This window comes from Balearica regulorum, chromosome 4, assembly GCF_011004875.1.
Source record: "Balearica regulorum gibbericeps isolate bBalReg1 chromosome 4, bBalReg1.pri, whole genome shotgun sequence".
Lineage (NCBI taxonomy): Eukaryota > Metazoa > Chordata > Aves > Gruiformes > Gruidae > Balearica > Balearica regulorum.
Genome location: NC_046187.1, coordinates 57,380,068 through 57,398,128, shown reverse-complemented (window position 1 = coordinate 57,398,128; position 18,061 = coordinate 57,380,068). Strand labels below are relative to the sequence as shown.

Sequence of the window (18,061 nt, the reverse complement as noted above, 5' to 3'; positions counted from 1 at the left end):
TGTGTATCACATTGTCCTCTTCCTTGCTGTCCCAGTAAACTGTCCTTATCACAACCCATGAGTTTTACCTCTTTCTTCTGATTCTCCTCCCCATCCCAGCAAGGGATGAGCAAGTTTAGCTGCTGGCTGGGGCTAAACAATAACACACATGGAGGAAGTAATTTGTGCAATACAAGTGCCATTTCCTGACTTTAAAGTCAGAGATAATGTCTTACCAAGGAAGATGAAATTAATGACATGGTTTGTAAAAGGAGAAATGCCAATTCCCATTCTTACAGTGGCAGCAACATAAAATTGTATTTTTCTTGTGATTTCTTCAATCTCCTAAATCATACAGAAATTTCTACTACAGAATGACTAATAAAAGCTCTTACTGTGACTTCAACAGTATAGTGTTCTGTGTCAGATGACATTGTTAGTATATTTTTCAACTTAATATTGAAAGTAGCTGTGTGTTACTTGTGCTGTTATGTGCACTTCATTTTAGATCCAGAGCTCATGCCAAGATTATTTATTGTTCCTTCACTTTTTCTGTTGGGGATTGTAGCAGAAATACAAAACAGTGGAACTGAAGATAAAACATAATTAGCAGGTTTGTGATGGCTTCTTATGTGATTATGACCCATTCCTTTTGTCTTACAAGGTCTGATGCTTGTGGCCTAAGAAGTCAGGTGCAGGTAATTGGAGCCGTAATATCCAAGCATCCTCTATAGTTACAGTAGTTTCCTTCAGAAAGTTCCTCTTCGCACAGAGAAGAGCTGACTTACATATCTCCAAAGAGAAGCTTGCTCTTAACATCTTAACCTAGTCTGAGTCCAGCTTCTGGTGACCTTGCACTCCCTTGCTTGCTGACTTGCACATTCCCACCTTTTCCCATACTCTTGTATTATGCTGTGATACCACTCAGTGAGGCAGTTCAGAGCGATTTAAATATTCCAAAAGGAAAAGTGATACAGCTTCAATTAAATTAGCATCCTAACCTGATCAGAGTGGCTTCATGAGTACCTTTGTGAGAGTGGGGGGGGGAAGTAAAACCACACTACCTAGAGCAGAGAGAAGGCTGGACCTCAGATCCCCAATTCAGTCAGTCTTAAATTACCATGGGATTGTAGTTCAAGTGTAATATCTGATGATACAATGAGGAGATCTAATAGCTGTCCTCTGTCAAAAGAGGCAGTTCTGTTATTCTTACCTCATCTGATCCATCCCTTGCCATACATTCTCAGTATTTTCCTTTGTGCTGGCATTGATGTGTGTCCAGCTCTGTGTCAAGCTGTTTCAGAGTCTAAGGTAAAAAAATTGAATTGCATTCTGCTCCAAACCAACTCATTGTACATCGCTAGATCACCTTAGGTGTTTTGTCAAGTTCCAAGTTGACATAAATTTGGAAACTAAAATGAGAACATAAAGTAATTTGGGACAAATTTTTCCTGGTACTTTCACAAGCAGATGGTTAAAGTAGAGTGCAGCACCAGAGGTACTCCAAAGGGAATGGGCTGTGCAGCAGGAAATCTGATGTTGTTTCTTTGTATGGTGACATAGATCCTAAAAGTAGGGCTAAGAGGATGGAGGTGCACAGGGAGACTTGCAGGTTTACTTGGCCTCTGTAGAGAGAACCACCTAGACAAAGTGTCACAGACTTTGAAATCTGTTCTGCTAGCACTGTGTGAGAAGAAATCACTGAGTACTGGCCCAGTGAGTCCAAAGATGGAGTAGCTTTGTTTTAAAAAGACATAAACAGCATGAGGACAATCTGTGTGCTGGTGAATACCTTAGTCAGGTGTCTGCTGCTGTTAGGGTGAAGATGTTATGGTAAATGGAAGCCTTTTAGTACCTTTCTGTGATTTACACCTAATTGTCTTACAATTATTAGTGAACTTGCCCCGATGGGTTGAATGTGTTGTGAAATACTGTCATATGACAATTTCTTCATTTTTGTGGCTTCAACCTCACTCTGGCACTAACTTTCTGGTACTCATCCTGTGCTTTATTTATTTCGGTTTCTCAGCTGGAATAATTTCTTTCTGCTTTGTTGAGCGATACCCTCACTGAGAAATAAGTTAACCCTCTGTGACCAACTTCCTAAACTTTGCAAGAGTTTGGTGATGCTGTAGTCTTCAAATTTGATCAATAAGCTTGAAGATAATTTAGCATGGAAGATGAATGTGAAAACTCGACAATTTGGTGAATCCACACAGTTCTCAAAGTCCAATGCAGATCTTCAGCTGAGAAGCTATGTTTATCCACGTGTTACCCCAGCACTAAACATGTTAAATCCCCCAGCTTCACAAGCAGTAACAATAACAAAATAGGTAACAGCAAAGTTATTCAGCTCACCTTACTGTAGTGTAGTAAAGTCTGCCTTCTGCAAAGGTGTTGGATGCAATACGCACAAAGTAAGTGAAGGGGTCTCCTCGTTGCCTTGCAGCCCAGTCAGACCTATAGATTCAAACCAACTCACAGCCAGCAGAAAATTCTGGGCAAATAAAAAAAAAAGTATGAGTTGTGTCTGTGGAAAAGTTCTGAGTGAGAAAGAGAATGAGTCTAGAAACCCAGGTTGCATATACAGAATTAAAACAGTTCAGAAAATACTGTTTGATTTATAGCAGCGTTGAATATTAAGCTCAATCTATGATACTACAAAAAGGAATAATTAATGGTAAAGGAACTCCAATGTATTTCCTGCAGTTACTCACTGCTGTGGCTTGCTGAAGTTAATTTAAGACTAGAGGACATTGGGAAGAATGCTGCCATATTGACTTCCAAACACAAGTTAGAAGGTCTAATCTAGATTCAGTAGATGGTTTTTATTTTTCATTTAATGATCTTAAGTAATATAAAGTATGCACAGTTGTGAGATGTTTTTAAACTAATTTGGTGGGTACGTGGTGCAGTGATAGTTGGATGCAATTTAAAACCAGAAAGTATATTTTAAAGGGAAAAAAAGCCTGCTTTGAAAAAGAACTTTTTTTATAAAAAAAAATCAGTCTGATCTAATACAGTGTTAGTTTTTGTGGCACACAGTACAATAACATATTGAGGACAGTGTAATTTAGTTACTGAAAGAGAACATTCAAAGTATGTACAGTCTGTTTTTAAACATTTGGGAAGATAGCCTTTGTCCAATATATGAATAAACAAAGGCCGTATCTGTCATGTAGGTTAGTACAATCTCTCCAGACAGACTCAGGAGTGGTTCTGGTATGAATCAGATTGTAGGACTGGGTCCTACATCAGTGATCTTTCCTCAAAACTAGTAAAACTAAAACCTTTCTATTTCCTCTGCTTCACAAGTTTCTTACTTGGAAGTAACAAGTAGCTTACTTGGAGCTACTTAAACATCAACATTCATGTTCAGGCAATTGTATTTTCTTTTTTTCAGATTATAAAATGTCCCTAATGTACAAATTCAAGCCACCCACATTAAAATATGAAGATGCCAATTCATAAATTATGATACTGCTTAAATCACCTTCTTGAAATAGCTCCTTATTTTTCCATGCAATCAGCTTTTCATTTAGAGTTTTGCCTGCGTTGGGCTGACATTTATGCAGTGCCCTCAAGGTCATCAGATGTGGGCTCTTTGGCTGTAGTGGAGCAGAAAACCAAAGCAGAGGAGACATATATAACCGCTGTATTTACTTTAGCAGCACAGTCTCCCATCCTGTTATATGTCACAGTGAATAATGGTAACAAATCACTGTCGTAAAATCAGTGCTTTCCCTTGCCCAGTGTAGACACAGTTGTTCTATATTTCTGTTTTTTTACCCTCTCTGTGGACATCATGTTACGGGAAGGGCTGTGGGAAATATTTTCCTAAAGAATGATTTGTGTGACTGGACAAATACAGGCTTAAATGGATATGTGTGTCTGCCCTAAAGGTTGATCATCGAGGATCTGATAGAAGGATTGAGTGCATAATGCCAGTTTATACTTACTTGGTTTGTCCTTTGTATGAAACTACTGGTTGATGTGGATTTCTCCTTTCTTTCTCACTCTCCCCCCCCTTTTCCCAGAGTGACAGTGATTGAGATCTATTGCCGGTCATAAAACCAGCTTCACTGCTGGTGATTCCTTTTGCATTGGCTTAAGTTTGATCCTTCTACATAACTGATTGAATGCTTTTTCATTTGCGAGCTTCTTGTTTCAACCTTTAAAAAACCTCCCACAAAACTAGTTTCATAGATGCAGAATGTGCTTTAAAAATGTATTCTTCGTAATCATGATGCACTGTGGCTTGTTGAGTTGCTTTGTTGCTTATATGCTGTGCTAATCATAACGTAATGAACTTTCACAGGAAGAGAGAATAAAAGATGACATTCATAACTTAGTTAAATTGAGATTTCTAGAGGCCACATTAACCACAAAGGTGAAAAAGAGAGCTTGCAGCTAATATCTGGTGGTGTATTTTACATCTAAACCTGTGACTAATTGAAATGTATGTGTGTGTTGGAGAGTCAAAAAAGTAAGTTCTATATAAATCTTATTTCTGAGTCTTGGATGCTGAAAACATGTATGCACTTTAAGTTCAGGCTAATTCTATTGCAGACAACAGTAATACTTGCAATAATGATGTTAAACATGCTTGCAGATACGTGCTTGGTTGTTAGCACCTAAAATATCTAATATAGTCTTCTGCTTCAGATTTTTTCCAATGACAGTTACGTTCATATAGGAAAAAATGGTTTCCAGTTTCTGTAGTTAATTCCTTTAGAAAGTTTTTAATGAAACAGAAGCACTTTTAAACCAGGTAAAAAGAAATATGATAACTATACTTCATTAGCATATTCAGAATAATTAACATAGTTGATTAAACACCACTATTAGGAAAACTAGGTTTATTTCTTTGATTAAAAATGCAAATTAACATATTGCATATGTCTAGGAAGCAATAATGTACTAAAGTCTTAAGAAAAGCAAAGCTCTATTCATCACTTGATTCTCTGCTGATTACTAAACCCCCATTATAATGTGCTTCTGCAAGTACAAAGTGTTGGTCCCTGCAGAGTTTTAACTGAACTGAACTCAGAGGCATTTCTAGAAGGTGAGTTAAGATGTTAGGGCCACTTCAGTTGGACCTGCAGTCCAGCAGCGATGAGACGCTTCCATTTTCCTGGTTTAAGTGCATATTTCAAAATGGCACAATAGCAGGTAATGATCTAGGAAACTAGCCACTGCAATTCCTAAAGCAGGACCAGGATGTAGGAGAGGAAGCATTTCTGCTTCCGCAGAGCTCTGTACAGCATTTCTCCTTCCGTGAAACACTGTAGCATTTCTGCCAGTAACATTTTCCCTTAGAAAGTTTCTGTAATTGTAGGAAGTGAACTTCATTGTTCTTAAAAGAGATTAGGCCTCCGAGTGCCTAACTCCTTCCCCCACACTCCCTTCACAACAGTTTGCAGATTCACCATGGCGTAAGACGAGGTGTTTAAGTGCCACTTAGTGGCTGTCCAGAGCAAATGTAAGATACTGCGATAGCTGTGACAGTTTTCACCTTCCTGCTGTTGGTTTCCACCAGCAGGGGAATTCCTCACCTTATCTTAGAGATACTGAAGGCTTATCTAAGACTGAGTGAAATCAATCAAAAGACCCTGGAATACATTCGATAAGAACTTCAGTACCATCATTCCCGTTTTACTTTTTTTTTTTTACCAAATTGTTCTTTTTAAGTTCTGTTCTCATGGAGTTTTTTGGCCATAAATCCCTGTAAAAAGTATTGTAATGAGTTGATACTTCACTATGCAGTGAGCTAGCACAAGAACCAATAGTAGGTAGAGATCCTATCTCTAGAACTGAAATACTAGTTTTCCTGGAGTTTGTACGAAAATATAGTTTGTTCTTAGGTATTAAAAGTCACAAAACAAGACACATGCTTAACCGGGGTTAGTGTTTGGCACCAGCTGATGATGTTCTGGGATGTCTCAGTTCCCCTCAGCAGACTATCTGATAGATGAAATGGGAAAACATTAGCTCTCATTCATCTTCTGAGCTTGATATAATATGCTTGTATCTGGATAAGGACCAAAATTTCTCTATAAACTTTTGCAGGATTTCAGAATATGAACTAGTTAATCCAGAGGACAACAAACCTCAGAGTGCATGCATTGGTTGTGTGCAGGCTTCTTTTTTGCTGCAAGGAGGTTTTCAGTGGGCTCCATACTATCAGAAGGCATGCTTCAAGTTTTTCTTTAAAATGAAGTTCTTGGGGTTTTCCCTCTGTTTCAGTTTTTGTGTTTTAGTAGAATATCCTTATGCAAGTTAGGATTGCAAAAGTCAGAAACATTCCCAGGAACCTCAAACGAACAACGCATAGGTTTCTGGTTTATAGGTACATTTCTTGCAAGAGTTATAGAATGCAAACTGTCAAGGTCTCAGGATAAATCTCTTCACACAACTTGAGACTGTGCATTTCCAACAATTCACATAAAAACTACATATGTGACAAATCTTCTGTATCCAGATAACCCTCAGTGACTTTTACACGTACACATATGCACAGCCATATCAGTCTGTTCTGAAAGGCTTGATGCCAGCTTGAAACAGCTCAGCTGCACCTGAATTAGACTTCCAGGCAATAGTCTTAACTGGAGTTCCATCCCAACTGGGTTATAAGTGGAATCAAAGCATGCATATGGAGATGACATTATGGATCTACAATGAGAGAATGTAATAGTTGATTCTTAATTTTTTTAAGCTCTTGCTGTTTGGCTGTATATTACAGCTTTTTGCACATTAGAAACAAACTGGGAGAAAGAATTAAAGCTGGTCTACATTCTACTCATAAATTATGATTGAAACCAACAGAAGACTTGAGAATTTATTACATCCTGGGGTAAAAGACCCTGGTCAGCTACTTCTGAGACTTACTTGTTTGGGTCTTTCTGCCTGTGAACACATTCAGATATGTGAGCTTAGACTCACAAGTTGCAGCAGTATCTGAACTTAGCAGATCGTCTGAGTGAAGAGTTCAGCTGTCCAGCCTATCCGTCCAGCTGCCTGCAGGTTTCTCCTGAAATGCCAGAATTGCCTGTTGGTACGGGAATACCCAGGAGGGAGGAAATGGCACAACTGGCCCTTGATTATTTTATTTTAGCTTTATTTCAGTAGTGTTACTGCATGCCAAATAATACTTTGGGATTTATTCCTGAAAATATGTACACATTTCCCAAATTTTGCCTACTCCGAGAGTCTTACATGAAATGATGCAGCTATCTAGCATTCTCAGTGATGAGACATGGTTAAAGAAACCTGTAGTGAGGGAACACATTCGGTCTGCATGGATCGGGGTTGTGGGATAGCTGACTCAGCGTGTGAAGGCTTCCATTGTTCTGGCAGAGGAGCGGAAGCACAGTCAGCACATGTGGCTGAAATGTGCAGTGGTGTCTTACAGTAATATATCCTGAGCCCTTTGAAGCAATGCAGCTTTATCAAAACCACAAAAGAGCCATAAGGACAAATTCTGTTGCTATATTTTAAGTTATATTGTTTTTTGTGTTATATTTCACAAATGTTTTCCAGTGTGTTTTTTAGGTGTCCAAACAGAATTGGCTTAAAATAACTAAATGCCAAATATTGTTTGTAATGAAACCAGGAGCTGCAAACTTTTGAATGGATAACTGAATCATGGGGAAAGAGTTTTTTCAGATTGATAGAGACAGTGTTTGAATCTTGGTTTTAAAGATGGCTTATTGCTGTTTTGTGGCTTTTGCTGTAATTGAAAGATGGTATGACTTAGCCAAAAATATATAGAATCACAAGAGCAAAAGAATCCACATCATTGCCAAAGATATGCTTGATGGTTAATAAGCCCTGAGAAGAGGGTAGGAAGGGGAGAGATAAGAAACAGTAAGTTGAAAGTGTATGCAAGAGAACATCGCTGATAAAATTTTCCACTTTCAAGACAGCTGAGAAGGAGTATAATGAACAGCACAGCATGGCAAAATAAAAATCACAGATAAGTTCATAAAAAGATTTATATGCACCATAGAAAATTACCATACATGCAAATTATTATATTAGTAGGTTCCAGTGGTAATCTCAATTCCACATTACGCAGGAAATATCTAAGAAAGGACTGTGCTGCAGCTTGTAATCAAATGTAAGGCTGATGATGAGAAGCAGTGTGGAGCGAGGGCCAGGCGGGTTGCTGAGTGCACTTCTTAATCAACTGCAAGGGGCTGCCATAGTTCTCAGCAGGCTGCTGAAGTTCTCCCACCTACATTTTGTCCAAGAGCACCAGAGCACGGGGGCTTATGATATGAGGGCAATGTTACAGAAATTTAATTTTTTTCAGCTTGATTATGCAAAAGAGAACAATATGGTATTTGTTTCTTTTTTTGTTATCTACATTTAAGATACATAAGGATATAGTAACAACTTGGTCTGTGAGTTTAGTGAGGGCAGGATTGAATCCTTAGATGAATAGCTTTTACACCCAGATGCTTATCATATGTAAATTGCAATATAGCTTCATTGCCTGTAGGTAAGTTCTGGACCCTACACCTGAGATAAACCTGAACTGATGGGTTTTTTTGTTAAGCTCTTTCCAGGGAAACCAAGAATATTATGGGTTGGGGATGGAATGGTTAACACTTAGTTTTATTCTCACTTAATTTTTTTCAGTTTACTGAAATGGGTGTTGCTTTAGAGTATCTGAACTACAGTACAAGTCAGTAGAATCTGTGTATTCTCTGTGGGGATTGCGGCTGAATTCAGTTATGAGAAATCAATGCTGTTAGAAATAGATTTATTAAGTTATTAAGTAAATTCTGGAGAACTGAGAAGACTGGCTGCTTTTCATGGCTCTCCATGCTGTGGAACCCAGTATACTTTCCTAGTCTCCTACTGTTGCAACTAAAGTACACAAAATAATATGCTCAGGGCGGTGAGAGTATTTTTGTGCTTTTAGTTAGTTATGTGAACAAAAAGCTAGGCTATAACTCTGTAAAATTATGCATACAAAATTGCTTATTTTATATTATTCATTACTAGAGTGTTCTAATAGGATAAAGTGAATATGGACATTTTAACTAAAATGAAGTCCCATATAATGGAAATAGGCATTCATAGTATATGTCTCTAACATAGGACATGGGGAATTGATAAATTTTATAATTTTGTTTTGATTTTAACTGGTCAAATGAGTTGTCATTTTCTGTTCATAGTCTGGTTTTCCTCAACACTTTCTAGACTTTTTATACTGTGTAACTTACCCATTATTGGAAGTAGAAGTGCTTAGTATGTAATTTTTTTCTGTTGTGAGGTAGTACTTCTCCACAAAGGAAATGAGACATATTTTCAAATGAAGTGCCTGTTTTCCCATCTGAGTAACTTGGGTTAGCCATATAAGTTTCAAGATCGAGGTACACTTTTTAAGTATAACCTTTAATGAATTGCATTTCAGAAAATACTGCTTAAACTTTGAGAGGTTATTTTTCTCCTGGGACCTTTCAGTGCTTGCCACAAGGAAGCAGCAGGAGGCTGGAGGAAAAAGGTGCAAAGTCCTTTGCACTAGTGCCAGGGGACATTAATCTCCATTTAATTCTCACATCCTTCATGTCCCATTGTCAGGGGGATTTTTAAAATAAGCAGTCTTGCATCATTAACATTTTATGGTTTATCCAGTTGTGTCAGGGTGTGTGTGCAAGTGTGTGTCATCCCTGTGGAGCTCCGGCTGTCTCCCCCAGAACCACCTCAGCAGCCTGGAGAGCTCAGCTAGTTGTCCCTCAGCTTGGTGACACTGAGAAGACCAAAAAATGTTGCCCTGCAAGGAGAAAAACAGATTTCCAACTGTTTTGGCCACAGTCAAGACCCAGTTGATGGTCTCAAGGGCTTGGACCTGTGTCTTTGTCACTGATAACTGGGACCATCCCCATTTGTTTTGAGCTCTGTAATCTGCTTCTGCAGTTTGCCAGTTTCCTCTGCCTATGTTCCACTCTTCCTGCTCCAGTTTCACAGCTGCCAGAAAACCCTCTGTTGCAAAACAGAATAAATGTGTGGAACCTCTGATGTCTCTGTGTGGCAATTCCCAGCTATGAGCTGAGTATCCCCCATTGCTCACTTGCCACATTGTCCTTATGGGTTTTTTGCATCCAACTGTTCAGATCAAAGTGATCTCTTCACAAGTCTGCCTGGACTTACCTGCAGAATCAGCCTGTAGGTTTTTGCTCATTTATAGAGATCTGATCTGTTGATCACAATTTGATCACTCAGCAGCGCACATTTGATCTTAATCAAATGCAGACATATGATCATGCTTGAGTGGAATTAGTCAGAACCCATGGCAAAGTTCCTGACAGCTTTAAGTTGTGTTTTTTTGCTGTCTGTGGGAAGAAGAAAAATATTCAGTATAAAGCTTGCCAATCCAAAATTTACTCATCAATGTTTTTTGGAAGTGTTTGAAGTGGCAGGATGATTTTAGTCCAGATGAGTGTTTTGCATCAGATGGCCTTAATATTTATGAATGGGGACTAGGACCCTAAAGCTAGATTGTGTTTATTGTATGTATACCCTTGGCTACCTTTCTTTCTTTGAATGTTGCTTTTCCTCTGTACTTGGATTTTATGGGTACCTGTGGCATGCATTATGTTTGTTGGTCATATACTGTACATCTAAAAGTGTCATCTTATCAGCTTCTCCTCCTGTAGCCCACTTCAGGTGTTGAAGGTAAGACTACTTTTTTCTGGGTTTGTATTCTCTGTAACATCCTCATGCAATGAGAGGTCCCTTAGGGGATGATAGGTTCCGCATCCCATGAGTAGTATTTTCTCCAGTCCCTTGTTTAAGGACTTCACCAAAATTTTTCTACTCTGAACTGTCTGAATCAAATGCTAAGATACCTGACTGGTCAGCACAGCATCTGCCATCACCCAGAACTACCTTATAATAGGGCATAAGAAAAACAATCTATTTTCTCTGGATAGACCTTTTCCAAGGGAAAAGAATGTCTGACTGCTTCTTTGTCCAAAACAGACCCACAGGGAAGAATCTTAAGATAATGGTAGAAGCTAGGAAAGCTACTTAAACCTCATGAGGCATTTTATCGTTTAATACTCTCATGACCTCATTCTAGTTGATCTAACTTTGCCCAAGGAGGACTTCATTCCACTCTGCTGAGCAACATGGCCCTTGGGCTCTTGTGCTTCTCTCCTACGTGGTGTAGGATCATCTTTCACTTCACAGATCTCTCCTTCACTCAGTCCTTTCACTGAGATGCAGGATCCCAAATGAGCCTCAGCACATGGTAACCCTCTTATGCTGTGATGCTCTGTTGGAGAGAGGATGGATACTGCTGTAGGGAAGATGACAGATAACCCATCACAACCCTGCTTTTCATTCATGAGTGGGAAATGCTAGTGTCACTTGAATCAAAGCATTTTAGCAGTTACAAATTTTGTGGCTGAAAAGACAATTGTGTAAAGCTAAAACCTACAAGAGAAGTTGGAAAGGGCTCTGCTCCTGAGTCAGTGCCCAGGGCTCTTGTGAGGAATCATTCTCTTCTGTCTGCCACATGGGAATGTTACGTTATTCATGTGAAAGATGCATGTTATCTCTGGGCACTGGCCCAACTTCCTGCATTTTTCATATTTGCTACTAGTTAGCAAATAGCCATAACACTTGAGTCTGCACTCTTAACTCACTAACAGTACAAAGATTACCCAAGACATTGTCATTTCTGTTTCTACTGAGTATCTGGAAACCACCAAGAAAGTCATCCCATTTTCTTTGGTGAGAGCTTGATTCCATCTTCAACGTGGATGTGCAGCCCAGGGCAGTGTGCTCCTATATGCTTTGTGTTGAGGGGACAGCCACTGCCAGTCAGTGGTAAGCTGTCAGGTCTTGCTGTCTTTCATCATGTGGATCTTCTTTGGTAAGGTAGCTTGGTTTTGTGAATAATTTTTTATTTTATTTTGTATTGAGAAAAAAGGAGTTTGCTTATAATTTAGCCAAAAGAAGTAACAAAGCTCACTCTTCCCCACAGTATCTTTTCAGAAGCTAGTCAGGCTTGATTGAGTCTTTGGATAGGATGAAATCCAGAGGATTCACTACTCTTTTCCTTCAGTGGATCCAGATGAATTATGTGTTGCATCTTGCTTCATAGAGAGGTGCCATAAAAGTCTGATGTTTCCTTAAATACACATCTTTGGTTTGGTGTCTTTTAATACAGCTGTATCTAAGAACCAAAACATTATTACATTTTGAATTCACATGACAAACAGTACTCTCACAGTAGTTACTTTCTATCTTTTTCCTCTGATAAAGTAGAAACTACTTGGAATGGGAAGGGATGAGACAAGACTCAGGGAAATCCTGATGAACAGTGAAAACTAAGTAATAAAGGATAAAAAAAAGTGGGTGTTTAAAAAAAACAAAGGCTGAATCATGATTCAGTGATTACTGGCAGGTGTATTCTTTTCTTGCATTTTTTTTAACTGAATTTACGAAGACCTTTTTGTGTACATGGAAAGGAAAGAAATTAAACTTGTAACAGTGAATGTGGGCAGAGGGGGTCATTCATTAGAAGAAGGGCTGCCAAAACATGTTTAAGTACAGTTCAGAGGAAAAAGCTTCAAAAGGGAATAGGGTCTGCTGTAAAATCACCACCAGAGTTAATACAGAAGCACCAGGAGAGGCCAGTTCTCGGGTAATATAGTTGTGGCTATACCCTTAATGCAACTGCTTGTGAGACATCATTCAGCAGTGACATACTGTGAAGACTCTCAAAAATATTTACAGCCATTAAACCTAAAGAAGGCTGAAATCAGAGAAGTCAGAAAATATTCCTCTTGAGTTAAAAGGTTGACTGCAGCCTCCTTTCTTAATATTTCCTTATCTCACATCTCTTTCCTTATCTCCAAGTGGTTTCTTTGAATGGAAAGAGCTTTCTTGGAGGAGAAATAATGGGGGTATTTGTGTATGTGTAAATTTATGAAGGACATCTGTAAAACTGAAAGATCATCTTTCTGACGATGTAAGCTTTAAGTTGTGGCTTTGATATATTTTAATTGTTACTATTTTAAAAACAGCCATAAATACCTTGCTAATATTTTCCATGTAACATGGAACAGTTCGTAGGAATAAGGGGTTTGGTTTGTTTTTCAAAAGATCATACACTTAGATAAGGTGGTGTCAAGTGCTACTTACTGTTTATGCAATACAGATGTCATTCCCTGGCCCTGATTTTTTTCCATTTACCCAAAATGGATATATAGTATTTTTGGAGAGACAGTTATTTGCACAAGCCAAACTTAAAATAGAAAAATACAGAGGTTCTGTTTTTAGAAAGTTGAACATCCTGAAAAAATGAATGCAGTTATTGTTCCTACTACATTACTAAATCTATCTGGTTTTGGAAGGTGAGCAACACAGTGACCTTTTCGTTTACACTGAAGAATTTCATGCATTACCATTTTTATATCTGAACACTTAAGCCTAGCTGCCAGCAGTTTCCTAAATGCCAATAAGCGTGCCTACTCCTTCTTCCTTCAAGGCTGGCAGCTATCTTCATTTAATAGATGAACTAAAGCACAGTGAGTGGTGAAGTAGCATGCCTGAAAGCCATGTTAACGGCAGAAGTTGGAATTCATTCACTGTTACTCTGTCTCCTAATTCAGTGTCTTCACCATAAGACTGCTCTTCCTCCCAGTCCTATAGAAGCACGTAGAAGGTTTCAGAGTGCATTTAAAATCATGCAAACATCTCTAACAATTGCATGCAACAAGTTTAGTAGCTAATTAGTTTGAAGTAACACATTGGGGGGTGGCTCTTTGAGCCAGTTGAGTCAGGGCAAGAAGCCAGATCTCCCAACTGACATCAATGTTTAATGTGGACTCAGAAGAGATGTGTGTATTGTTAGTTTAAAACTGTGGAAGGGTGCCAGTCAGGAAGGAGGAGCTGGAAAAAATCCCAAGCAAGCAGGATCTCCTCACAGAAAGGGAAGAAATAATTATTTAGAAAGAGTATTGTTCACAGTCAGTGTTAGAGAAATGCAACTCTAATGCTACCACCAAATAGTGGGTATACTGTACACCTATAAGCAGCACATAATGAGGAACATTCTGCCTTGCTCTTGCCCTCAGTTGCTCTATGAAATAAAAGCAGACCCAGTTCTGTACTTCAAATGGTAATACTTGTAGTGTTCTTGTAAGGTGCCTAGTTGAAAGCCTTGAGAACAGATGGCATTTATTCATGTATGTGCTCTATAATCATGAACAGTAGCAGCAGTGAAAATTCCTTCCCTCTGTCATGCTAGTAGACCATTAGAGACCACCACCAGAGTGAGTGTCCATCATATTTAGTCATTTATTGGGCTTATAGCTAAGAACATCCATGCAGTCAAACTACCCATGGCCACTCTTGTGCTCCATTGGATGTTTAATAACTTAGATGAGGGGATAGCATCAGCTCTAAACCTGGAGATTATTCCTTCAGCCCTGAGCATGCAAGTGCAAGCACATGCAGGATGCTTTCCCAGTGGGGTGACTGGCTCAGTGAAAGCGTCTTTGGGCAAAGTGAAGAACTGAATTTGGCATTTTGACATCTAACTTTGAGCAGTTCAATTTTTTGGGAGAAGTGCAGAGCCAACCCCTATGCTTTCCTGTTATAATTTTGCAAATCTGGTTCTTGACTTTGTTTCTATGAGGTGATGGAAAATAAAGGACTTTTTGTTTTGGGCCCAGTGAGTTATTTCCTGTGAAATCCAAGCCTTTTTTTCCAAGTTCTGTGGCCTTCCTCCAAACTGAGGAAAATTAGTTGTTTTCAGGCAGCCCTACAGCCACTGAGTCGAGGTGTGCATTCACAGGCAATCCAGCTGGAGTGACAACAGGAATGAACACCTTTCCTGTCTGAGTGGCAGGTGACATCCCTTGGCCTGCCAGAAGCATGTGTACTATTGACTTGTGCCATACTGGTGTTTTGATTCTCTTCTTCAGCAGCTTATTTCTGGAAGTGGGGCTGCTAGTGTGTGATGTCAAAAGCCATTAGCTAACGTGAATGGCGAGGCTGACTGGAAGTGTAACATTTCAGTGGTTTAAAACATTTTTTTTCTTGATCCTTTAATGTTAAGCATGACTTCGATGCCAGCATATTCCCAGAAAGTTACGTGGACCGCGTGGGATTTTTTTTTTTTAATAGTCGCGATTTACGTAAAAGGGCAGCGCAGTGAGGTAGCAGACGGTTGTCTGCGTTTTCGGGCGAGCTGCCGGAGGGCAAGCCTGCTCCCTTCCCGCCTTCCCGGGGACGGGCGGCTGCAGCCCGGAGCGGAGCGCCCCGGCGGAGGCGGAGCGCGGCGGAGGCGGGACGCGGCCGCGGCCCCAGCCCCCGGCCCGGCCCTTCCATTCCCTTTCCTTCCCGCACCGCAGCAGCAGCCTGCGCCGCCGCGGGGAGCTGCCCCAGCACGGCGAGCTCACGGTCCCGCCGGCCGGCGCCCGGAGGTGGCCGTGAGGAAACTTTCTGAGGCCGGGCGGGCTGGCTCCCCTCCCGGCGCATGAGGCGGCGGGAGCGGCAGGCGACAGCCGGGAGGCAGCGGGGAGAGGCGGAGAGGAGCGGCCGGAGCCGGGGATCGCCGCCGGCCGCCGCGCCGAAGCTCGTAGGATGTCACCATTGTTCAGCTGGGTGGCTAAGGTAGGCGGCGCCGCGCCCGCCGTCCTCCGCTCTCGGGAAATAAAGTCCAGCCTAAGAGTTTGCAGATGTTCGCATTTCATTTCAAGGCAAGTCAACCGTCTCTGGAAAGGGAGCAGAGCCCTGCTGTATTGTTCAGCCAGGGAAAAGGAGAAGCACTCCCAGTGAACAGCAAAAGAAAACTGATATAACTCAGGGCTTGGGTTGAGGCGTTAAAAATGAAGCTGCGGTTCTGGCCGGCTCTTCTACCTTGATGCAGATCTGTAGAAGGGGAGAGCTGTAATGAAAACTGCACGGAAGGTGTGGTCCTACTGCCTGGTCAAGTCTAACACTTCTGTGCTCTGGAGAATGTGTAACAGCACTCCCACTGTTTGTTTTGGACTTTTTTCCTGGTTTTTGTCATACTCTGAATTTATGAAGAGAAATAAGTTAGCTTTCAGTGGGAGACTTACTTGTTTAAGTATGACAATGCATGTGTCGTGCTGGCTTCTACATCTATGTGTCTGGGGCTTCAGTAGGATTTCCCACTGTAGCTGTGAAACTACATATGGATGCAAGGTAGTAGAGATGGTTAACGAAATATAGAATACAGTTTTTAGCTGATGTTTCAAAGCATTTTTTTCCAAAGTAACAGACATTCTGAATTTAAAATGAGCTGTTTATGATATTCTGTCATGAGATACAGTAGAAATCATTGAAGAGGACAAGTGGGTGAAACAGCTGTATGACGGGCAAGAATTGGGGGTTACTTGGAAGAATTATCAGGGGGAAAAAAAAGACTCTTATCTTGAAGTTTAACAGGCAGCCTAGCCGACTAGGTAGACCATGTAAAATGTGGTTCTCCCTTCTGTTTTGCTGGGTGTAAATGGTCAGTTGCTTAATCACTGTTATGCATCACTCTCCCTGAATATGTAACAGGTGAAATACCTACCCTGGGAAGCTGGTAAGAGGGAAATGCTTGATGTGTGGCTGTGTTACCTTTGTTCAGATTCTCAGATAGAAGGATGTGCCCTATTCTGTCTTAAAAGGACCCTGCTTGATTTTAGCCATGCCCTGAAAAATAGAAACATATCCTTTCTTCTTCTCACTTGGCTTTTTTTCTCTGTTTAAAGATCTACCAGGTGGAGCGCTTGTTAAAGTAGTTCCCTCTCCTGTCATCACAGTGGCTCTGTCTCATGGGTGATGTAAGGCCTGATTTGCTCTGTTATCCAAGCAAACAATACTGGCCAATTTCCATGCTGACTTTTATGAATGTGCCAGTCTCTCTCCTGTACAGGTGGCTGCTGTCAAAAATGAGTGATGCTGTTGAGTAAATACTTTAGAGATGCCACCAAGGGGTGGCCCGTTTCCCCCCCTCGTTGTTCACTTGTCAGCTGGACAAAGCAGCTAGTCAGAGAGGAGTTAGTCTTGGAGGAGGTACAAGGCAGAACTTGTAGTGCACAGACTTGGCCACATTTCTAGAGAGAGTAACAGAAGCCCTTGAAAAAACACAATTCTAACTCTGCTTTCAGGAGTGCTTTCAGAACTAATTATTCCAATGCTGGTTCCTTGCAAGTGTTTAGTTTTATTCTTTTAATGGCTGTTAATCATCAGTGCTAATTTGGGAAGGAGAGAAAAGCATTGTATTTAGAAATATAAAATGAGGCTTGTTAACAGAGAAAGCTGTCCTGCCTGCCAAAATCTGATCAGTAAAAATGTAGGAACTACTGCTGTAGGCTTTCAACACAAATGCAAGCCTTTCCAGTTTTTATAAGATGGTGGCCTGTTCCAGAACGGGGAACAACTGCAGGACGTGGGTGGGAGGAAACTGCCCTCCTCAAAACAAAGCTGTCCCCCTGCATCTATTACTTAAAAATTAGTAACCCCCCCATCCAGTAACATGAGTGCTTAGCGTCACCATGCAAGTCCTCAGGCCTGCAGATGCTTACAAGTGAAGTAATTTACTCACATGTGTTATAAAATTGGTCCCTAGTGTTTGTATAAACATTGCCTTTTAATATGTCTTCATTAGAGGTTTTTATGTGCTGTTTTACCCAGCTTGTCTCCTACCTACACGCAGGCTCCTTGGGGATGAGTTTTGCGGTGCTGCCAGGCCGGGTTGGGGGGCCCGTTCTGGGCTGGAGGATAAAGCCCTGCTCGAGTCTTACGTGGGTTGGTGTTGCCCACATTGGCCCTATGGATGCTGGATAAACCACTTGAATGATGACTCGGTGGATAATGAATTCTGAAGTACTGACTTGTTTTACTCTCCTAAAGTTATTTACATTAAAAAAAAATAGTTATACCTGTTTTTCCTGCACGGTTTTATACAAAGGCAGACAACTGACTTCAGGGAAAACTTTGACTAAGCACCTTAAAACATAGTTTGTTGAAAGTGTAAACTAACTTTGCATTGTTGTAGGTAGATAATACAGTGACTTTTGTAGATGCACAGACATATTTT

At 40.5% G+C, this 18,061-nt stretch overlaps 1 protein-coding gene across 7 annotated transcripts in view; it reads left to right on the top strand.

Annotated features, from left to right (window-relative positions):
• The window catches only part of TBC1D1 (TBC1 domain family member 1), a 114,848-nt gene that overhangs the window by 16,325 nt on the left and 80,462 nt on the right, over positions 1–18,061 (top strand). For 2 of the 7 annotated variants that reach the window (XM_075752326.1, XM_075752329.1), the window contains exon 1: positions 15,457–15,621. The exons of 4 other annotated variants lie outside the window; for them this stretch is intronic. In XM_075752326.1, coding sequence (XP_075608441.1) covers positions 15,592–15,621 — 30 coding nt within the window. In that variant the 5' untranslated portion in view covers positions 15,457–15,591. Of the gene's footprint in view, positions 1–15,456; positions 15,708–18,061 lie in introns of those variants that run through there. One more of the 7 variants, XM_075752327.1, reaches the window with a different exon arrangement.